Source organism: Anolis carolinensis, chromosome 4 (genome assembly GCF_035594765.1).
Source record: "Anolis carolinensis isolate JA03-04 chromosome 4, rAnoCar3.1.pri, whole genome shotgun sequence".
NCBI classification, from domain to species: Eukaryota; Metazoa; Chordata; class Lepidosauria; order Squamata; family Dactyloidae; genus Anolis; species Anolis carolinensis.
In genome coordinates, this window is record NC_085844.1 from 57749791 (window position 1) to 57774215 (window position 24425).

Sequence of the window (24425 nt, forward strand, 5' to 3'; positions counted from 1 at the left end):
TGTGTTACAGAACTGTCCATACCAAAAGACTAGATCCATAAAAACTTGCAAATACCACTCATTGAGATTTAACTCCAGAAGGGAGTGATTTTTCAGCAACCTTAGGATACCAGTGTTTTCACTGGAATCTCCCTCAAAATTATGGCAGCAAATGAAGTGACATCAATTCATTTCCATTTAAGCTAGGGGAGAGTCAGGTATTGGGGAGGGGAGGGAGTCCATTAAATGAATTGAAAATTTTAGTGTAGCGCAGAAAGAGATGACTTTTTAAAAGGAGCAGGAATTTCTTATGCCAAATTCAGTCTGTCTCTTTGTTCTTTTGATTGCATTGACTTACACAGCAGCCCACTTAAAGTCAACACAGTAAGATTTTGTGCTAGAAGTTGGTAATTCTGAAACCTTTTGTGGGTTGTACAACCTGTCAAGAAATGAATGGTTATAAGCTCAATGTTAATTTTGAAAAGTGGGTATTAAAGATAAATTGCTACTCTTGATCAGAAAATGTAACTGAGTAGGGAGCAAAGGGTTCAGCAACTGCTTTTGGGATGCACACTCCTGGTTTATAGAATATATGCAGTGGTTCAGTTCCACCACCAGTCTTGAGTCTTAAAAACTTCATGTCACCATTATAGGTGGAGAAGCCTGCCCAATTCCAAGCTACCCTTTTTCAGTGAGCACTTGCTTCCACTGAATCCTGTCATGAAAATCCAGATACTTCATACATGATTGCCTGGAGCCAGTTATGAAATTAAGACTTTCCAGGAAAATAACTGTGTGCTTTACAGATGTGATCAGATCCTTGAATGAGTGTTGTTACATATCCAAAACAAGACAAACTGTTCTGTCCAAGAGACCTTGCATGTCAAGTCCAGTAATGTAGCTCTCTGTCCTTTCAACAAGATTTCCAGAACAGATGAGAGGCAGTGATAGCTAAGCTTTTAAGAGCCCATTTTGCTCTACACGGCCACAGACAGGACTATTGTTTGCTGCAACACATTATAGTAGGAGGCACTATTCTCAAATTACCAATTATATCACATTAGACAAAAACAAGCTGCACTTTCATTTTGGTTACTGTGCCAACGAACAAACAACAACAATGGCTATATATAGAGAACGAACAAAGTCTTAGACTCAATCCTGAAGGTAAAACCAATGGCAGGAAGGGCACAGCCTAAACTAATTCCTCTAGATGAATTGGATCTTTTAAGCAACAATCTCATTTTGATGAAGAATTAACACATGTTACTCAAAAGAGGTAAACAAGATCCATGAATTTCAGATACTGGGTGTGTAAATGGACAAAAGAAATGCCCCTTCTGTTGCATTTGTGATGGTTACATTTTTTCACAAAAAAAGAGCTGGCAATAACTCCAAACAAAAGTCACAAAAGGTTATGGACAGCTCCAATCATTTGTTTTGAGCAAGAAGGTTAAAATTATTCTGAAATGTCAAAATTGATCATCATAAACTATATAAGATTAAAACAGGGATAAACAGCATTTCTCTGCATTCTCTTTAAGGAAACATCTCATCTCAAAAGTACTGTAATATCTAATCTGCTGCAAGGAACTCGGGAGCATATGATTTATAATGTAGGGAGTCACACAAAGTTTAGAAATTTGATCTGACTGAACAGTCCATTTTTTAATACAGAAGGCAAGATACTCCCTTATACAACTTCACAAATATGTACTTCGTGTTAGAGTCAACATCAAAAACAGAGTACCTCTTACTCCCCTTACATTAATTCTGAAAACAGTCTAGATAATAAAGGTCACAACAAACCCTTCTTGTCATAGTAGAATAGCTCCTGCAGGGTTATTCTATTGGTCCTCTTCTGGGGACTTTCTAGAAAACGTTACTAAAAGATATAGATTGTTTACCAAGTTCAACTGGCCTATGTTAGGCATTGTCACTTAGCAACAATAACCATTATTGTTCTATTTAAAAAAATAGTCCCAAATTATCCATTGTTTTCACTGTCATTCGTTAGGCTTTCAGCAAGTTCATTTAACCCAGCTTTGTTCACTGCAGTAATCAGATTTTCCATAGTTGCATGGATCCCCTCTTGATCTTGCCAAGTAACAAGGAGCTGCTTAGCTCTCATCTTCACATCTTCACTATCTGATTCAATCTGCCTTATATCAGACTCTTTCATTTCCAAGCATGGAGCCAGAACTTTCCAGTATTCTCCAAGGTTATAAGCAAACTGCTCTATCTGTTCCCCTGTTACAAGTTTGTCCCGTTGAACATCCGGACCTAAAATTAGAACAAAGGGATAGTTAAGTAACAGCCTTTTGGGAATGAACAGCAATAAAATGGTTTTTGAAAACTGGCAGCACTTGGCTGACATTTCCCAGATATCATTCAACAATCGTCATTGTAGATCAGAGGTGAATTGTTCTTACAGTTTACTGGTCTTCTGGGGCTCAAATTTTTGTCCTAAGTGCACTCTGGAGGGCTTGAACACCATTTACACCACATCTGGAGCCCCCTTCTGTCTTCTGACAGAAAATTTTGTTTTAGAGATATTTTTTGCAATACATCATATCCATTTGTGAGTGTGCAGTCATTTTTCGGTGATTTGTTTTGGCAGGGGGAGGGGAGAAGCTACTTAGGTCTAGGATAGATTTTTCCCTCCCTTTGGAAACAGTTGTTCTGTTGGTAAAATAATGCAGTCTCCGGCTTACAAAGTCCCCCCCCCCCCCCGGGATCTTGGGTTTGGCCAATATTTTAAATGCTAGCACTGTAACATAAAATCATATCTCCATGACAAATATACTACACAATTTATCAGTTTTATAATTTGAATATGTTGTGTCAGATTACATTTCACCAGCTCACTACCAGAACATAAAATATTAATATTGTAAGGAGGTGTTTTTAACAGCATTATCTTGCTTAAATTCTACCAGGTCAATATAATCACAGGATAAACAAGAGCTGTGGGTGGGAGGCCCATCACTACTTATGGCTTGAGCGTCCACTTCCCTGTTCAAACAACAAGCCACTCCTAAATGTGCTTTCAAATATAACATGTAATGTTAGAATAATTTTATCAATTCATTGCAAACCACCTATAGATGGCGGATGTGACCACTGTATAGTCAGTCTTTTGTATCTATGGATTCTGCATCCATGACATGAAAATCTCCATCTCCAAAAACCAAACCTTGATTTTGCCATTTTACTATGCTATTTTATATAACAAGATTTAATCATCCATTGAATTAGATATTCACAGGAAAGTGGAGTCCTACAATCAAACCCCAGCAATAGCAAAGACCCTGCTCTCTAGCATTTTCATTAAAGTCTGGATGCGTTCAGACACCCAAAATGGAAAGAAAGCAAGCAAGGTAAGAAACTAATCAATTTCATGCTACTTGCAGCAACTGAACTGCTCCACAACAGTGGGCAAACGTCTCAACAATAGTTCATGCCATGTTCACGGATTTGAAACCAGGTAACATCAATGCTTTGAAAAATACTTCACATTAATTTTTGCAAGACTAAGAATAATCCCTAACTGAGATGGAAGAAAACTCCATATTCTCAGACTTCTAACTTTCCCATAATATCAATTTATTCATCACAATATTTACTTTATATTAAGAATGATAAAGAAATGACACCATAAGAGCCAAATTGAATAAGGGGTAACAGGGAGCTCAATGTATTTGTTACACAAAACTACATTAAAAAGCTCAAATCGGTACTTTTTTAAAGGAAGCATTACATTACAGTAATGGAGGGAAGGCATCCCAGTTGGTCTAATTTAGGTAGAAGATAAATTACATTAGTAGTAATGAGAACAAATAGTGCCAAAACAGGAAAGTGCAACTGAACAGAACTAACAAGCAGGATTCAGATGACGGGAACTGCAAAACAAGACAAACTTGTCATCAATGTTGTTTTGAAGACATACGAGAAGTGATATGTGTAGGCATTTATGATAGAATAAAAAGAAATAGGACTGCATGAAATACAAATGAGCTACAGCAAATTGAATATGAAGCATTCACAAGAGAAATGGGGAAGGATGGATCATGCACATGATTTCAGCAACAGGAATAAGCAGTATGATGATGGAAAAATCAAGGATAAGGTAAGATTATAGTCACAATCATTCACAAATCAAGGAGGAGATGGAATTGGGTTGGGAAATAGTCTCGAGTTAAAATGCTTTAGAGAAAACTAGACGAAAACATTCATATTGATTTCTGAAGTCAGGAATATGTACTGTTAATTTTAGCTGGTGTGTGCAACTGCTAACAAGTACGCAAAAGAAGCTATGACAGAAGCAGATAATAGCTAGAAAAGCCATATTTTCAAGGTTTATTACTATCAAGCATGGATCCAGTAATGGTAGATGAAATGTAATCAAGATGGTAGGATTTCTAATAAGCTTTAGCACAGTAGGATTATGAAATCTTTGTCAAATGTTTTCAAGGAAGAAAACTATGTGTTTCTTCATTATGAGTACATAACATGAGCAACCAGCTTGATGAGAAAAATGTCTGCTCACAAACTCCTTTTATAACATGTCCAAAGGAAACGGGAAGAAACCCAAGAATACAGTCTTACTTTCATTGTTTTCCTTTAACAAAGCATCATTATCTTCCTCATCTTCTTCGCCTGTTTTAATTTCTTCAGAAGGAGGCTATAATGAGAGAACTGAATATCACTGGATGATTTTGCTCAAAAGAGAGACTGTTGTGTGATGATTCCCCCGAAGCATATTAAGTACAATAAAAAGTTTAGAAACACATTTGGATTTTTTTTAAAGATTGTACTTTGTTTTTAATATAGAAATCTATCCTAAAATCAACACCAACAGCTACCGTTTTAACAAAAGGCATTTTAAAAACAACGGTTCATTGCATTTTTGAAATTCAGAAAACAGAAAATTTCTAAACACAAAATAAAACTTCTCCAGAATTCACTCAAACTTCATTGTCAAGATTCATCATAATTCTCCTTTACCAGTGAATATCAAATGCCAAAAGAACACCCAATGCATAAATACACCTTTCAAGACAGCTCACAAGAAAGATGTAGAAAGAAGACTTTCTTAATATGTTATCATTAGCTAGAAATTCAAAATGTCTTGTCGCCTCTTTGCTGTCATTTCCTTGCACAAACTATGCAGGTGGCAAAAGTTTTTGTAGGTATATTAGAATCGCATAACTGCAGGCACAGGTGTATTGCAAGGATCATTGAGCCCAAAGTCTTCCTGATGAAGTAAATACATTGCTAGGAATGCCTGACAGAAAGCACCCATCTTCTGTTTAAAAAACTCCCAAAAAGGAGAGTATCACCTTCCAAATTGCTCTGCTCTACTACTGAACATCTCATATCATTAGGAAATTCTAATATGTAATCCCAATCACTTTGTAATCTAAATCCATTAGTTCAGCTCTGTCTGGAGAAGCAGAAAATAAGCCTGTTCCATCTTCCATGTGATAGCCCTAAAGATATTTGAAGACTGCTGTCATATTGTAGCACCTCTCAGACTTCTCTCTCCCAGACGAAACATACCCCTCAACCATTTTTCACAGACTTGATTTCTAGACCCTTTATCACCTTGTTCACCTTACTTTGGACATGTTTCAAGTTTATCTTTCTTAATATGGTAATTTGACACTATAGTCCAAAACAATCAAATGACACTTCCTTGATCTGGACACTATTGATCCATTGATGAAACAGCAAAATCACAGGCAAAAAAACCTCATCACCATATAACTTGAGACACATTAAGGACTAGTTTCCAATCTTCACTTTGTCTTTCTCTGACTTGACATAATTAAGAGTGTATTTTAAATTGAGAGAGAGGTTCTTAGGGTTTGCGAAACAAATGATTATGGAGGAAATTATAAAGTATTCCCAGTACTATTACTTACAGGTAGTTCTTTAGCTAATTTGATGACCATGTTTTCAAGATATTCTGGTAAACTTTTAAACTGCTGGTTGGTTGGCTGGAAGAAGTGAGGACTCCTGCGCGCCAAGAGCCTTAATGCTCTCCAGCCATAGTTAGAATTATTCACAACTCTGCAATGAAAAAGTAAAAGAGACCCTGAAGACAAGACAGTTATTTCCCCAGCTGTGTCACTTTAGGTAAACTATACATTTGGGCAGACATAGATAATGCGGGGTGAAATGGAAAAGACCCAAATATAAGATGGAGCCAAAAAAAAAAAAAAGGATCCCCAGTACATACTTAAATTCTTTATCCACCATATTTTCAGGATCTGCCTGTTCAATAGCTTCTTCAAAGAACTCTTCCAGCGTAGGCATATACTCTCTAGAAAAAAAGGCAGGTTAAAAGCTTAACTCTCCAAGAGTCCTCAGTGTTTTTGGGAATGCATACACATCTGAAATGTTGACAGTGCCATTGGTGCCACCATAAAATGGTTGCCATGGGAAATACAACTGGACACAGGAGGGTAAGGAATGCCATGGCTATCAAAAATAAATCCTGTAATAGGACATTCCACCCCAAAATCAAAGAACACGCAGATTCATGGTTCATCAGGACTCCCATGACTTCAAAACAGGAATCTAAAGTATAGATCAGGCATGGACAAACTTCAGCCCTCCAGGTGTTTTGGATTTCAGCTCGCACAATTCCTAACAGCCGAGCCTGGTATAGATTCTCCAAAGAACAGAGGAATAATTAAGACTACTGACACTGTTTAAGGCATGATACAGAGTACCAACCACTTTGTAAAAATAAATATATAGTTGGTCCTCTATATCCACAGATTCTCCATCCATGGATTTAATGGCCCTTTGAAGGCAACCGTGTGGCTGATGTGGTCCCCTCAAAAATGGGTTTAATAATAATAGTAATAATAAAACTTTATTTATACCCCGCCACCATCTCCCCAACGGGGACTCAGGGCGGCTTACATAGGGCCATGCCCAGGACAATACAATCTAGCAAAATATAAAAACAACATATCATAATACAATTACAACAATACAATAAATAATCATGTACAGTACAACACAAAATCAAAAAAGCAATACAACAGGGCGGGCCGCATGAACACTCAGTTAAAACTTGGGGTGAGAAAAAGATAAGAATAAAACCACAGGGAACAGAGACATAAGATAGCAAACAGTCTAGAGGATAGATGATGGGGGGAGTAACAAAAAAGTGTGTAACAGTTACTCTCCGAAAGCACACCGGAAGAGCCATGTTTTTAAATCTTTCCTAAAGGCTAAAAGAGTGGGGGCTTGCCTGATTTCAATAGGCAGTGAGTTCCACAAACGGGGGGCCACAGCAGAAAAGGCCCTCTCCCTTGTTCCCACAAGGCGGGTCTGGGATATAGGCAGTGGCGACAGGAGGGCCTCCCCTGACGATCGAAGAGATCGGGCAGGTTTATGGTAGGAGATACGGTCACCAAGGTAAGTGGGTCCCAAACCGTTTAGGGCTTTATATATGATGGTCTGCACCTTGAATTGCTCTTAAATACAGGCCTGGCATGTTACAAATCAGGTGAGGGAGATTTAATGATTCATTTAACATTGTACCTTTATCCTAATATGGGGCCCCAAGGCATTTAACAATTTGATTAAAATTATGCCTAATACAAAAGTTAAAAACCTGAACACATTTTTAAAAGCAGTTAAAATAAAAATGGCAGTACAAATCCAACACAACCTTGATTTAAAAACTTCCTGCACCATACAGTTATCATTCAAAGATCTGGGTGAGCAGGGTGCATATTTGGCACAATATCAACAATCTAATTCACCATGACCTCCCACCTCACCCCCCCTTCTCCTCATGCTCACCGGCTCTCAGATTTACAAGCTTCCATGTTATCAGGGCATAAATTCCAGAGCCGAGTCAATTCTTCACTGTAAAGAGAAATGCAAATCAGATTATATGATTTGGACATTTTCTGATGTGTCAAACATTGACAAAGCAAATTAGTATCCTAGCACCTAAGATTAATTAGCTCAATTACAAATACTGCTGTGTCCATGAGAAAGGGAAATTTCTTTCATTCCTGACACAAAACCCAACACCACTGATGAATGCTATTCACAATTTACCCTGTAACAAAACATATTTTAAGCTAAAGAAAGAAAGCTTTCCATCTAATACTGCTCTGGTGCTTCCTAAAAGAAAAGCTCCCTAACAAGTGAAAGCCCCAAGATAAATACTAATAAGGAATACAAGAGAGGCTTGCAATGAAATAAAATATTCCAAAGCAAAATTTTGACATTTAACCAACACTCGTTCCAACATCGCTCATTCCACACACCAACAAAAGTCATCTGCAGAAAGGGACAGGCATGAAAAATATAAAAACGCCTGGCTTACTTCCCCATGAGAATTTTTTTGCTGGGTCCTTTTCCCAGGAAGTCTTCAGGAGCGGGCCTCTTCCGCACAAAAGGTCTTATTGCCTTAGATTCGCCTGGCCTACAGAGAGGGCCCAAATAAGAAATTAGTGAAGTTATTTGCTAAATTCTGAAGGATGCAAATATCTTTGCTACCTTCAAGAGGGAGAAACTGAAAAAAATGTAGAATGGGGAACATAACTGAGACAATATCCTTGGCCAGCAGTCCACAGGGGGGCTTGCACTGTACTCTGCCATTGGCCTAAGGGTAATCCTCATTAATCTCTGTTTTTGTGATATCAGAGATATGCAACTGCTAGAGAGGCAGCTGTAATTTTTTTCTGATTGGACAAGCACTCACGTTTTCTATTTTTGTAGGAGGCATTACAGGGGGCGACCTACTAGTATGAGGATTTAAGGTTTTATTTAACTGTTACACGTGTAGTGTTTGGAAGTAACTTTGACCAATACACATAATCTGCTGGTGGTAGGTATATCAATTTCTGTGAAGATTCTTTTTGTCAAAAATATTTATTTATTTATTTATTTACATTTCTACTCTGCTTTTCTCTACCCTGAAGGGGACTCAAGGCGGCTTTACACATAGGAAACTATTTGATGTTTTAAAAACAATGTTACACTTGCATTATTTTTAAAATAATTTATATCCTGCCTTTTCTCTCTAAAATAGAGACTCAAAGTGGCTCACAATAAAACCAATACAATACAATTTGAAATGTAAACATATGTAAACATTCATTTACCACCTACATACATCTACTTTGTTCAAATCTGAAACAATCTTTCTGAAAGTAGCAAGAAGTAGGAATCTACATCTACAAAGATGAATTCCATGTATCATAGCTCTTAATTGGTGCCAAAATTATATAACGAGTTTAAAACAATAGAACATAACATATTTATTGTCTTAGACAAAGTGGATGTATGCAGGTAGGATATGAATATGCAGCCTATGATGGAATATTCATCCAATCCAAACTCTGAAAGTAAAATAAACTTTTTAGCTTGTTACCTTTCTTTCACAAAACTTGGACAACCTTCATTTTTCCATGAATTCCAGTTTTCTTCTGTGTTTAATATGTGCTGTAAATACAAGTGGATAAACATGTGGAAGCACACAATTGATAACACTTGAAACATTAGTGCTGGGATTTTGTTTTAGAAAAAGAAAAATTGCCTGATAACATCGAGAGTTAAGAGAAATGCAATCCCCGTTTCATTTGAGAGCAATTTTTATATGAATAAACATTTTACATAAAATATTTTTTATATAGAAATCTTTTTTTAAAAAAATGTAGCTTCACATAAAGTGAATTATGATTATTCAATCTGTATTGAAGCCAAGCTCTCTCTCGCTGGATCAAAGGGGGGGAAAGCTACAAATTACAACCCTAACCATTTGAGAGGGGAGAGCCCCCTGTGAAACATGCTGATAAACTGGGCAAATGAAACAATGTATAGAATTGATATCATTGAGTAAACAAAATTTAATTCAGTTAGTTTATGAAATCTCACCTCCACCATTTTTGCAAATCTCTCTCCATCCGGGGGGTTTTCTGAAAGAAGCTGTTTATTGTAAGAAGCATATGATTAACAACAGTGACTTTTGCAGTCTGTTACCAACCAACTTTATTTTGGCTATATCCCTATCAGGGTAAATAATATAACACCCTCTGGTCTTTTAATTTTATCTGGTATTTCATTTACAGTGTAGATTACAATAGCTTAATTTGACTATCTAGCATAAAAACAGCATTACACAGAACCATATAAGCAGACTATGGCAAAAACAAGTATCACAGACATTACAGAGTAATATTTTGTGAATTGTGATGCATAACATAAATATATATACCGATTTGTAATACACAGTACTGACCTGGTAGACCAGTTTGGTAGTATCTTCAATCCACAGTGATTGTTCATCAGTTAGAACATAGTTTGAACTAAAACAGACAGACAATTAAGAGCATGACAATGAAATTCACTGTTTTGAATCCAAAACGTTTCCCCATCAATTGTAGTTTCCTAAATGAAGTTCTACTTAGAATACATCAGATAGTGGACACCGGGAGAAAATTTCTCCCATTAATTTTCTTATTTCCATTGCAGTTGCCAGCTAATCCCTCCACCCCTCATTCTGGAGAGTTTTCAACAGCAAATTATATAAGTGGAATTCTTTGGCTTGATCAGAAGCTTAGAAGAAGCAGCAAATAGGTTGGATCCAGCCCAACCTATTTAATTACCTGAATAACACCTTTTAAACAGTGTGACTAACTATAACTATCTGAAAAATAAAGGTTGGATATATACACAAAAAGAAAGGATACACTGACAAACACACATTTTGGTGTCTCAAATGTTAGCCCTGTTTCTGGGTATATTTGACCTGATTCTAAAAACGTCACCAGTTTTCCCCTATTAGCTCTAGTTTTTGAGATACAGAATATATGCCATCAGTTAACAGATTTACAGAACATATGCCATCTACCGTGTTTCCCCGAAAATAAGACAGTGTCTTATATTAATTTTTGCTCCCAAACATGTGCTAGGTCTTATTTTCAGGGGATGTCTTATTTTTCCATGAAGAAGAATTCACATTTATTGTTGAACAAAACAATGAACATTTATTATATACTGTACAGTAGTTGTCATCACAAACCAGCATAAACAGACAAACTGTGAGTCCTATCAAGAATTTCTTGCTACTACCATTATTTCCACGTACATACATTTACCGATCCTGCATGTTCTGGTGTTCTGTTCAGCGGGCATGCTTCCAAACAAAAACTTTGCTAGGTCTTACTTTTGGGGGAGGCCTTATATTTAGTAGTTCAGCAAAACATGTACTAGGTCTTATTTTCTGGGGATGTCTTATTTTAGGGGAAACAGGGTATCAGTTGCCATCTGCATGCCCATAGAAAATCATAACCATATCTAAGAAACTAGAGCGAATGTGGTTTATCCAATGCAATTTTCTGGATCAGCTCCCCAAATAACCCGAGGAACTAGGCTTAAAAAGCTAGACACCATGAAAAATATTTTTTTGGTTGGGCTGTGATATCTGCAAACACATATGTTCAAAAACATCATGAGAAGAACATAGACGAAGATTGGTAAAATCTAACAGTTTGCTAAAAAGAAAGCACTGTTTGATTAAAAAAATCAAAAACAAGCCCAATTTCTGCATAACATTTCCTCCCTTTTCATTAGATCATGTGGAGGCAGTTTTTAATGAACTGCATGCTAAAAGATACAGAAAAGGGGTTGCAATGTGTCATATTTTAACTGTTTTAAATTAAAACAAACCACTTGTGAAGAAGGTATACGATTTTTGAAAAGACTAGTTCTTAGCTTACCTTTTAAATTTCACTTGTCCCTTAAGATACTGAAATAATATTAAATATTGCAATAGGATGTGGCGGCGAAAGTTGCTGTCACTCAGCTGTAAATCCATTAACTGTTAAAAAAACAAACAACTCATATATAGTCTTCTGCAGGTCAAATGTCTTTTACAGCACAGAAAAGGAATAATGCAACTTACTATGAATGGTAATTGCTGGAGGTCTGGGGGAGCAGTTCACAATATATGGTTTTATTCCCACACCACCAGCTCAAATCAGGAATTTTTTTAAGGCAGATACACTGGTAACCCCTTTCCTCCAGTATATAGCTGTGTTCAACCAAGCAGATACTTGGAAAAGTTTGAAAGATAGAAAAGGTGTGTTTGGGGGGGGGGGGGGGTTGATGCTGTTGTTTTTTTACAGGATACCAAAATGAGAAGTTGGGCTTACCATGAATCATTACACTATGTAACACAATTTTTGTTCCTGTGTTATAAATGTCATTTCCTAATTAGTTATATCATAAAAACATCCTGGAGCACTTTTTGCTATAGTTTTTCAAGGAATCTCTATAGAGCCTCAAATATGATGTTTCTGGAGTATAAAAACTACTTTCAAAGTAAGTACCACACAAATAAACACTCTCATATCATATTTGGTCTTAAAGGCTCATATCTTCAAATCAACAGCTTTAAAATATTAGCATCAAAGGCACTTTTGCACAATACCTTTTCACTTGTGAGGAATTTAGCAAAGTAAACATGTTCTCCTCCTGTTTTTAGCTCCTCTAATTTCTTTCTTGAAGCTTGTGTGTCATCTAATTTGTAGCTTTTAAAAACAGCCAACACCTCTTCAGAGTACTTCAGAAAATCAAAAAATAAAAATACATAATTTAAAGAAAACCAAAGCCACAAAGAATATCTGCAATTTTATAAAATACTGACATATGCTACCACACTTTTTGGATTATCCATTTTGTCTTGCAGGTTAAAGAGATTAGACATACAACAAATACACTATGGCCATTACAGAACCCAGCCCCCCCCCCCCCCATATATATATATATAACTCTCCATGTCTATGTTGCAATGCCCTGGGCATTTTAGGAGAACTTAGTAAACCAGATATGTAAATTTATTTCATTTTTTAAAGTAATATGCTACTATATTTTCTCACACAATTACAATTATTCTAAGATGTCAGCTATTATGGAAATCAGTATATGTGTGCTAGACCCTTGCCATTCCCCACTAACTAAGGCTAGATGGGAACTAGGTGAATGGTGAATTGGGGTTGTCAGTATCCCCTTATGTAATGCATAATTGTTAGCCAGTGACTAACATACAATTTTTCAATAAAGTGTGAGGATTTCTCAGCTACAGGGGTTACTGGATGAAACACAATATCCAGAACCATTTCAGTTTGCTTTTAGGCCTAGTGATGGGCACAGAGAGCCTTTGCAAATAACTATGCTAGAAAGTAGATGAGGTATGTATCTCCCTATTAGTTTCAACCATGGTGTCCTTCTGGGCTACTTCCTGGGATAGGGTGTGCAGGCACTGCTTTATAGTGGCCCTGCTTCTTCCTAGAGGAAGAAGTCCAGAAGGTGGTGCTGGTTTGACTTCTTCTTGGTTGCTGGTCTGTGGAGTCCTTCTGGTCTCTGCTCTGTCCCAAATGCATTTGCATCAAATAACACGTGATGTTGTCTGGAGGTTTGAGTTTTGATTCTATCCATATGTTGATGACATTAAACTTGTATTTCTCCTTTGTACTTAACTCCAAGAAGTTATTTTCGTTCTAAACCAGTGTTTGGAATTCTGAATTGCTTTGATGAGGAAAAACAAATGATAATTAATCCAGACATGACAGAGATGCTGTTGCTCAGTCCAAAGGCAGATCAGGGAAAAGGGATACAACATGTGTTGGTTGGATAGGGCTACTCTGGCCCAGAAGAGTCCAGTTTGCAGTTTGGATGTACTCCCAAACTTAGCATTCATTTTAAGTGATCTTGCATATGAAGTTATTGTTTTCAATGTGGCATTCACTTCAATTGCAGTTTTCTACTTGGATATTTAGTTTATGCCTCTTTCATGTTCTATCACAATACATCCCAATTTCTATCCACTTTTAATTTTATTATATATGAAAAATTCCACACCTACCACACAATTTCACCTTAATGTTTTATTTTACCCAGACTTTCAATCTTCTCCATATACCTGTCTGTATTTAGGTTTATGTTTTCAACAAATATTTTATACATTACATTGCATACGGACTTCCATTTGTTATACACTTGCAAAAGAGTAGATTAAAAGTTTCATAAATACTTTTTGTGGGCACAGCATCTCTTAGCTATGGAAAGTTTGAGCATTGTATACCGTATTTCTCCAGAGATGGAAAAAAAAATCACATCAGAGTCATTACCTTAAGAAATGTTTTCCATGAAACTTTTTCATAACATTGCACAGGATTCCTAAAATAGTCTTGAAGTGACCAGAACTTTCTGTACAGATTGTAATCTATTGGAATGGAACTGAAGAAAACAACAAAGACAACAACATTTCTGTCTGTTATTGGAGCCAAATTTGTTTTTCTTTCACTTATATTTATATCCTGTCTTTCTGTGCTAAATTTCTAGTCAAGATGAACAAAACTTAGAAATAAGGCAAGATTTGTCCAAGACTGCCAATGTCTTCTAGAGCACAAAGTGATTTTTCTGCTTGCAGTGATAATAGCTACAACTTTTACAATTCAACAATAAACCTCTTTCTCTAATCTTTAAAAAAGGATATAGGTTGCTAAAGGATCACTTTAAGCAGCTGTGAAATGGCTCAATTGAAAGGGTAATACCTCATAAAAGTCATAAATATCAAGTGAAGTTTTGAAAGGGTTTGTACATCTGAAGGAAGCAGAATTTCTCTGTTGCAATTAAGTTATGTTATTTATAGTTATTTATCTACTTTTCTCACTTAGCTCTTTAGAGATAGCAACAAATCCCTCACGGTTTAGCCACATTTTCTGACAGTCACAAAAATGTGGGGACACTTGTGCAACATTTACTGTATATACTCATGTATAAACAAACTTCACATATAAATTGAGGGCAGGTGTTGGATTTTGACATGACCGATGGAAAACTGAGGGTCATTTTGCAGAGATGGAAAAGCCCAGTGTCAACTCAGGGCCAACTGCCCTTGGCTGTCACTGCCATTTTCCCACCCAGGTATTCAAAAAGGGAACAGAAGTGATGATGTAATGGAGACAGTAAAGTTTCAATGGTCCTTTTATGTTCTCAGGACAAACTAAGCTTTGATATTTTGCCACTCTACTCAGAGAAACGGATTGTTCCCATTTTGAGAAGAGTTAAGGTTAGATACAGTTTATCCAAGTTTGTTTTATCTCTCAACCTTGTAACATTTCTAGATGTACACAAGAGTATATATAAATCAGGCCTCGAGGACATGCTGTTAACAAATGTCTATCCAACAAAATTTCATGCACTAACTATATCACAATGTATCTGATAGTGTATTTCCCTACTGTTTAGGCATTAAGGAAGAAAAGTCTATTGTGGTAAAATATTAATTAAAAATCCATGTTCTTTGAATCAATAACCACCCGACTGTAAATATTTTGTACTTACTTCATTTTGTAAAAACCAAATGACTTTGATTAACATACCTACTAGTAGGGGCTTCATCATCTCCCATTTCCCCTTCTTCTACTTCCATTCCTTCTTCTCTGTCCTCTACATGCTGAAGAAAAATAGGGCAATTAAGATTTCTTTCGATCAGTTTCTCAAGTCACTCAATTTCTCTTTCCCCCTCTCTGTGTGCATATGCGTGCGCGCGCGCACACACACACACACACACACACACACACACAAATATTCCTGGAATGTATAACAACACTGAAGAAACAGTTGCATCATTACTATTGTTTATTGTGAGATGCACATTATTGTCATCTCCCAAATATTTCAAGCCACATGGATTATTTGCAATTTGGAAAATAATCAGCACTAAAATCAAATGGCATTTTACTCTAGAGATCCAGCGTGGTGCAGTACTTTCAGCACTGGACAACTCTGGAGACCACATCTCGGCCACAGACGCCCATAGCATGACCTTGGGCAAGTTATACTCTCAGTCTTCGAGAAAGGTAAAAACAAAGTTCCTCTGAATAAATGTTGCGAAGAAAACCCTGTTATAGGTTCACTTTAGGACTGCTGCAAACCATGAACATTTTGAAAGCACGCAGCAATGAAATTCAAATTTTTTTAGGAAAGAATTTTCTTTAAATATTTTTTAGATTTTCCTCTGCATAATACCTTGCTTTTGTTTCAACCTAAAAATTACTTTGTTGGCATGAATCTTTTTTACTAGCTTTATGGGCCATTGGGGAGGCAGGGGAAGCAGGGGAAGCCAGACCAGCTAACTAACAAAGAATAAAATAATGGGGGTTGGAAGAGCTTTCTCCTCCTCTCTCATAGGTCAGGCAAGTAAAAAAAAACAAAACCCAAAATCCAAGAATCTAAAGTGACTATAAGATGAACCATGTTTTTGAAACCCCTAAAATGGAAAAAGTGCACTTTAGAATCACTGAAATACAGTACTATTATAATCCTGTTGTTCATTTGTGGGGGAAGGGAGCATCCACTGATGGAAGAAAGATAGGAGCAGCAGTTTCTTCACCTTTCCCTTCTGTACTATATTCTCAACCAGCTTCCAACTGATGTTAGAGCTGCTCCCCTAATGAAAAATTCAGGATCTATTTTTTTTAAAAAAATATTTCAACTCTTTTTGGAGAGTTACAGCTATATAACTTCCCTCAAGGTGTCATAGTGCCCACTGAATGTGTATGTACATAACAAAGAATAAAAAGCCAATGATAACCTTCTGTCCAAGGGTGCTTTCTTGTTCAATAGTATTGAAAACAGTTATATTTTCCAGATTAAATTGGCTTTGCAAGTTAAGCCCTGTAGAAAAAGAAGACACACTTAAAAACTTGCTATATACTGACATGCATTACATATAATCTGAGATGACAGCTGTTAACAGCATATGCCAAGAATATGTAATTCAAGATTGTTATTGCTCTTGTTATTAAAATGTTCTATTCTCCAAAACTGGGACTAAAGGTAGCTTAAAAATAAAAACAAAGATAATATAGTAGAAATGTACATAATTTACATTAAAATGCAATAATAATAATAATAATTTATTACCCGCCTCTTCCTGCAGCTCGAGGCAAGATACAATATCATTAAAACAAGATATAAAACATTATTTAAAGACATGCAACAAGATGCACAATTTAATTACAAGTTAAAACCTACTGATAAAATGCAGATTAAAACTCACAACTTAAAAATGACCAGGTAGGTCTGCCATTAAAACAATGATCCCATTAAGAACAATGTAAGGTATACAATTAAAAGTAATGTGTAGTTTTAAAACATCACAATTAAAATCAGTAGAAGACCCTATTAAAAGTTCTTCTTTAAACATTTGGTTCTTAGAAGTCTATCAGAATAAAAAAAATATTTGCTTGCTGACAAATAGCTATCTAGGGAAGAGCTATTCTAAGATCTCATATGAAAAGAGTTCCAGGACCGGGGAACAACTACTAAGATGACCTATCTCCCATTCAACCCAAAATATTTGTGAGGCACTCAGTGGCCAGGGAAGCTGATATACAGAGCTAAGACTTGCCAGCTACCCAAGATCTAAACTATACATGGATGTATAGGTTATAACCAGCACTTTAAATTGTGCCTGAAAACAGACGTATAGCCACTAGAGCCACTGTAGCAATGAAGTCATTTGCTCCCTGTGACTGAGGCTCAGTTAACAATTTAAAAATAAATATACCGTATGTCAATTATAATAAAGCAATAAATGTGCCTAATCATCACAGAGGCTCCTGGATATGGCACAAAACACAAAAATACCATATTTCACCACATAATAGTAACATTTTAGTCAGATTATTACACAGTGACAACTAATACATGGCAAAGCATTTTTGCACTATGGGCTTCCCTCGGTTGCTAGTCAAGGGAAACCTCATAGCTGCAAAGGGAGTACGTGCGCGGACAGGTAGGTATGACTATTATGCAAGGAAGATCAGATTTACCAATTCTGGCACTCCAAAAATGAGGATGTAACTTATACGCAGTGGCAAATATTATGCAATGATATGTACTTACAACCATTGTAAAAATTAGAATACAACTGAATCGGTAATATATGTGGCAGACTTCACTTCAACCTTTTTTATATTGTTGATTATGCATTGAAACAGGATTGAATCTCACCTGATTTTTCTGAAAGTGGGAATAATCTAGCTAAGAATAGTTGAATTCTTCCACAAAACACTGTATTTTGGGATTTAGATAATCTTCTCAAAAGATCTAAAACAGACATAAAATAACACATTAACTAATTATTCATTTTTACATGCATTGATTGCAATCTTGAAAAAATGTGATAACATATACTCCATAGTTCTATCAATCTGTTTCTTCAAACAGTTTCTTTCTTGGGGTTGTTGTATGTTTTCTGGGCTGTATGGCCATGTTCCAGAACTTCTGGAACATGGCCATACAGCCCGGAAAACATACAACAACCCAGTGATCCCTGCCATGAAAGCCTTCGACAACACAGTTTCTTTCTTTCTTTCTTTCTTTCTTTCTTTCTTTCTTTCTTTCTTTCTTTCTTTCTTTCTTTCCTTCTTTCTTTCTTAAAATGTTTTTTTCCCTTTGTGATTAAACTTGCAATGCTAAACTCACTTATTGGGAACTAGGTAAACTTTAAAAGACAAGGTGTCATTCTATTTAACCTTGGGGTCTGTTTGATGAGGATTAATGTAACCTCAAAATCAGAGTTGTCAAAAGGCAGTTATTCTATTTTCCTTATCACAAAGGCTGATATAAGAGGACACACAAAAATATCACCAAGCATAATTTTCACTGGAGGCACAATTCTATCTCACACCTATAGAGACAGACACAATATTTTTGTTCAAACTGACATGCAAATATCACAGTAAGCATCACATAAATCACTGATATTTTATATTGAATTATAATATGGACTATGACAAAATAATTAAGTATAGTTGGAGATAAATCAACTTTTTATAAAAGCACTGTAATCTGCAGAAAAAGCTACTCACCATTGCACATTCTCAACAAATAATTCTTTCCTGCTGAGTAAAATGTGTTCTGAAAAGAAAAATATCAATCAAGAGGGATAAATAAATATTATAGTCACATTGTTGGTTTTGTTGACACTATAAATAAATTCACTTAAGCTTGTTGTATTAATTTTGAAGACTTAAATCCAACTGGTAGTTCCAAATCTATAAGGCAGTATTCAAAATGAATGTAGTTTTATATTTAGGCAGACAGTAAAAATATTAAAATTGTTTAAACTGCACCCAAAAACAAGCAAGCAACAATGAGTTATATGCTTTGATTCTTGAACTGTAACTGAGATAGAGACGTGACTGTCACATTTCTGGACCAAGTGGAATTTCCAATCTGTTCCAAAGTCATGCTCACATAAAGAACATCAGAATAGTCTACCTGGAATTAACAGATGAACAACTGATGTCAGAATTATTTTCTGCAAGAGATGCCACTGACAATAAGACCATCATACCTCAAGGAAAATACTGAATCTAAATTTTATATTCAAATAAGCTGCTTTTCTGGTCCTTAAAACTGAGTGCATGTGACTGTTTAGTTCTAAATAATGTATTTCCCTGTTTATTACAAAATGTGCAGTTTCTTCCTACTAATTAGATTTTTTTTAAAAACCTAATGTATATGTGCAAGCTAATTATATTTTGTTTGTTATTTTTAAAAACTGGTTAGTAACTACTATCGTTTTTATAGCTACAGAATTTTTTAAATGCCAGCCAGAAACATTGTAGTGTTGTCTTCTGACACTGAACACAGAAGGCAATTATTCTAAATATCAGATACAATACTGAACATCACATGCAGATATAATTTCCCCACCCTCCTGATAACAAGGCAGGAATGCACACTTTCATTTTAAGGACAGAATACCAAAAACAAAAACAGTTGTCCACAAGAAAAACCCAACTTATCTTATTTAAGTCATTTTGAAACAACAGACAAATAATGGTATTTCTTTAAAACATTATTTATTCTTAAATCACTTGTACAAATTAAAGTGGAATCTTAAAATTATATCACTTACCGATTTCCATGTGGTTACATTTTTTTCCACGAAGGTGAAAATTTTGTCACATTGATCCAAAGGAAGGCAATCCAGGACATCTCCAAGGAGTACAAAAGGAGTTGATGCTGTACAGATACCTCCAAGAAAAAGAGTATTTTTGCATACGGGCTATAATAACTTACATTTTAAATACAGACATTTTAGAAAAGACTTCTACTCTTACAGTATGAGCTACCTTTTCACTGTAATACCCAAATGATTCTACAGATTCTAAGAAGAATTGTCTTCAATGTATGTATGTATCATAAAGTACATAAGCCAAATAGCACGGCTAAATCTATTGAACTTTTATAATAAATCAATTAATGTGGGGGGGGGGGGGGAGACAGGAAGCATCAACTGACAACCCAAAGAATAAGCACAACTCAATATACCTTTCCAAAATAATTAGAATTTGTTTTGCCCAGCTTTAATTTGAGGCTGTCAAGTGGAAGTAAGGGAAAATAGGAGCTGCATATTTCAAAAGTTTTAAACTTTCCAATACTTACCTTCTGTGACCCCATTAATAACAAGGGAGATGATGGCCAAGACATTTTCACAGGGAGCTTTATTTATCTAGAGAAAAGTAATTGAAGGTTGTAAATTGCATATAAATAAAATATTACTAAAATACATGACTTAATTTTACAACAGTTTGTGAAACACTGACGTCATACTTATTTTCATGGATTAAGTGCCTATACAGTGAGCTAATTAGATCAAACCACCTCATTTAATTAAATGGCAGCAACATGAATGTAGAAACACTGAAGTGTACATGTCCATGTTTCAGTAATTTAATAACATGGAACATGATCATGTTTTTTCATATCTGTGTGAGGTCTGAGAATCAAATCCCTGCTGATATGGTGGACCTACTGTATTCACTAATATAAAGTTACCCAATTCATTGCATCAGTAACTCTCAAGCAATCACAAACTACATTTATCTGGCATCTATCGATCCTAAAGGGTGCTAGTTAACACAGAGCCTACTACACAAAAAGTACCTTTTTTAAAAGAGACAATTTGCTTTAAAATGATTTGTGATTTAACTTAGTGACTTCCCTTAATAGTAATATTCTTCTTGATGCATTATAAATAAAGAATATTATTCACATTTTACTTATCATGAAATTTATAATTGCTGTATCCTTATTTATATTAAACTAGTTAAATCAACAACATAGGATTGTATCGATATTCAGAATTAGTTATAATAACTCACAATTTCTTCTTCTACGGCAACTCTGAAAGCTTGGTCCAAGGTAAACTTTTTTTCATTTTCACTATAAATGGACAAAACCAGGAGACTGTTTTGTCAAAGATATCCACATTAATAAATTTTGTAGTAATTATGCAACAAAAAGCAAACTGAAATGTCTTACCTTCCAGGTATCTGAGTGAAAGCATTGAGTAAAGGTTTAATGTTTTTGCTCTTGAGAGCATCTTGTGTAGAGTTCTGAAAATACAAATGAATGAAAAAGAAACAGCTTTTTACTTGTTGGCAGAGATATTAATTTTTATTAATATGTGCAAATTTTAAGAAATGTTTCCTAAAATATACACAAAATATTTACATGTCAACTTTCTTTCATGACAGAAGATGGAACAGATGTCACTCTCAGACATACACATGATCCAGACCTGCTTTACTCTGGCACTGATTCGCCAAGTGTCTTTATGTAATGCCATGTGACTGAAATGCTTATAATTCTATATTCACTTAGCAATGAATCAAATTAAATTCATCCAAAATAATCTGACAATCTAGGCACACTTTGGGCATGTTAAGAAAATCCTACATTAATGGATACATGACAATTCTACATAGCATAAAACAGTCTAAAACGAGGAAAGGAACTTTATTGATAGAAGATGTTCCTGAACTGCAGTTGCCACAATCCCTTTTTGCTAGCTAGGACTACTGATAGTTACAGTCAAACTATGTTTAGAGGGGTGAAAGAGAGTTCTCACAAACACGTTTACTGCTACTTTATGGCATGCTTATTTGCTTTTTTAAACTGCCTGAAGAGATCCAACAGCTGAATTTAAAACACAACCAAAGACTAATCTCCCCTGGCAGACCTACCCAGCTTTGAAACTTGAATTTTGGATTTGTATTCTATTGCTGCTGTATTTTAATCTTCGTATCATGTGTTTGTGTACAGTTATGAACACCTACTTACATACAACTCATAGTTAAGAACAGGGATGAGACAACAGGAAGCGAGAGAAAATCACCCCTAGGAAGGGGAAATTCACTTCTGGAAGAGTTACAATGGGGAAAACGTGTCTCCACTGGAGCTTTATCATCAATCCTTGTTTCCACAATCAGCCAAATTGTTAAAAATCCAATTATCACAGAGACAAAGTGAGGTGAACTCTTCTGAACCAGGGCACAGACAGCAAACAAACACCACAGGAGTGTTAACCTTTCCTTATGCTATCCAAAACACACACACACACGACTGAAGTTACACTTAAAATATATCTGTTCCAATTTACATATATATTCAGCTTAAGAACAAACCTCCAGAACCTAACTTGTTTGTAACTTGGGGACTACCTGCATATATGTTGTCAAGGGCTTTCATGGACGGAATCACAGGGTTGTTGTGTGTTTTCTGGGCTGTATGGCCATGTTCCAGAAGTATTCTCTCCTGACGTTTCATCCACATCTATGGCAGACATCCTCAGAGGTTGTGAGGTATATACCTCTGAGGATGCCTGCCATAGTTGTGGGCGAAACGTCACGAGAGAATACTTCTGGAACATGGCCATACAGCCCGGAAAACACACAACAACCCTGCCTGCATATATTTTATAGTGATGTGTTTTGACTGTGCTGTACCCCACCTCCAGTCACAAATGTGTTGTTGTTACTGTTATTATTATTTGTGATGTTTAGCGTAGTCCTCGTGAAGGCACTACTGACTACACTTAAGTGGCTGAGGGGGAAAAGAAAGCGGCCTGAGGCTGTTAGGAATGGTGGGAGTTGAAGTCCAAAACACCTGGAGGGAAGGCCCAAGTTGATCCATGCCTAGCCTAGAGTAAATTGGGCCTTACACAGCAAAGGTTTGTTTGTCTGTGATGTCTGAAATGAAGTGGACACATGGAACAAAAAAGATGCAGATATCCAAACCTAACAAAAATCCAAGGGAGGAAAATGGACAAGATTAAACAAGCAATGTGTTAGGTCTTTTCGAAAAGTTTGGTCTTGCAGAAGTTTTGGACTTCAACTCCCAGGATTCCCGACTGTGGGCCAAGCTGGCTGGGGCTTCTGGGAGTTGAAGTCCCAAAAGAATATAAATTCCAGACAGGAAACCATCAGGACCAGCTAACACCTCCCAACAAAGGATCCCCCCAGGCGGGCTTTGAAGCTACAAGGCCATTCAATGCAAATCAAGCTGGCCAACTGCAACATTCACACTTGCCTCAAGCAGAGGCTGAAAGGCTGGGAGGAATATTAAACGGCTGCGCTTCTAAACAGGTTGCCTTCCTCACAAGCACCTCACAAACCGCTCACCATGAAACGAAGCCGAGCCTCAGGCAAGCTGAAGAGCAGCGGCGGCGACGGAGACATGGTCGAATCTCCTGACAGAACTACGGCGCCGTCTGGTGATGTCATAGCCCCGCGCCAACACTCCGCCTCGTCCAAGCCTGCATTGCTTACAGGCGGAAAGAAAAAGAGAGAGCTAGTTCGAAAGGGCGGGGCCTCCGTCTCAGTTTGAGAAGCAACGTCACGTGACTCCCACTCCGCGCTTCTATTTCACCGCTTCGCCGCTAGGGGCGGTGTTCTGCACTGACTGTCCATTTCGCATCTCGCCATCCAATGATACGAAGATTTAGCAGCAGCAGGAAAGTGGTTGCTGTGAGTTTTCCGGGCTGTATGGCCACGTTCCAGAAGCATTCTCTCCTGTCGTTTCGCTCACATCTATGTCAGGCATCCTCAGAGGGTGTGAGGGCTGTTGGAAACTAGTCAAGTGAGTTTTATATATCTGTGGAAGGTCCGGGGTGGGAGAAAGAACTCTTGTCTGTTGGAGGCATGTGTGAATGTTGCAATTAATCACCTTGATTAATATTGAAAAGCCTGGCAGCTTCAAAGCCTGGCTGATTTCAACAGAAAGGAGGAAACAATGAAAATGAACAAAATCCTGCTACTAGTTTAAAAAAATTCTAAAATCAGGACAACAAATAAAGAACAATACTCAGAAAACGGGAATTCCAGACCTGAAACAATCAAGGTCAGCTAACGCCTCCCAACAAAGGATTCCCCCAGGCAGGAATCAGCCAGGCTTTGAAGCTGCAAGGCAATTCAATGCTAATCAAGGGGATTAATTGCAACATTCACACTTGCCTCAAGCAGACAAGAGTTCTTTCTCCCACCGTGGACCTTCCACAGATAGATAACTTGCCTAGTTTCCAACTTCCACTTGCCTAG

General features: G+C 36.6%; 1 protein-coding gene across 2 annotated transcripts; it reads right to left on the reverse strand.

Annotated features, from left to right (window-relative positions):
• Positions 1-1613: 1613 nt before the first annotated feature.
• On the reverse strand, positions 1614-23676 carry thoc1 (THO complex subunit 1). 2 transcript variants are annotated; one of them, XM_003219655.4, is made up of 21 exons: positions 23511-23676; positions 21370-21443; positions 21210-21270; positions 20491-20557; positions 19961-20079; positions 18906-18954; positions 18046-18141; positions 16622-16704; positions 15408-15481; positions 14151-14259; positions 12452-12583; positions 11739-11839; positions 10259-10325; positions 9895-9945; positions 9392-9462; positions 8342-8440; positions 7807-7872; positions 6224-6307; positions 5907-6054; positions 4588-4663; positions 1614-2262 (listed from the first exon to the last, which is right to left on the reverse strand). In XM_003219655.4, exons 1-21 carry the CDS (start codon positions 23610-23612, stop codon positions 1967-1969), a joined length of 2025 nt encoding a protein of 674 aa, XP_003219703.2. In that variant the 5' UTR covers positions 23613-23676; the 3' UTR covers positions 1614-1966. The 2 variants fall into 2 exon arrangements, with proteins under 2 accessions (XP_003219703.2, XP_062836528.1); XM_062980458.1 differs by lacking the exon at positions 4588-4663.
• Positions 23677-24425: the final 749 nt, after the last annotated feature.

Excerpts from the sequence above, each read along its gene's own strand:
- thoc1 (XM_003219655.4), bottom strand. The coding sequence starts at position 23,612 with ATGACATCACCAGACGGCGCCGTAGTTCTGTCAGGAGATTCGACCATG. Across the intron at positions 18,142-18,905 it reads TTTGTTGAGAATGTGCAATG|ATCTTTTGAGAAGATTATCT; the intron begins GTGAGTAGCTTT and ends TGTCTGTTTTAG. Across the intron at positions 11,840-12,451 it reads AATTCCTCACAAGTGAAAAG|TTAATGGATTTACAGCTGAG; the intron begins GTATTGTGCAAA and ends TTTTTTTAACAG.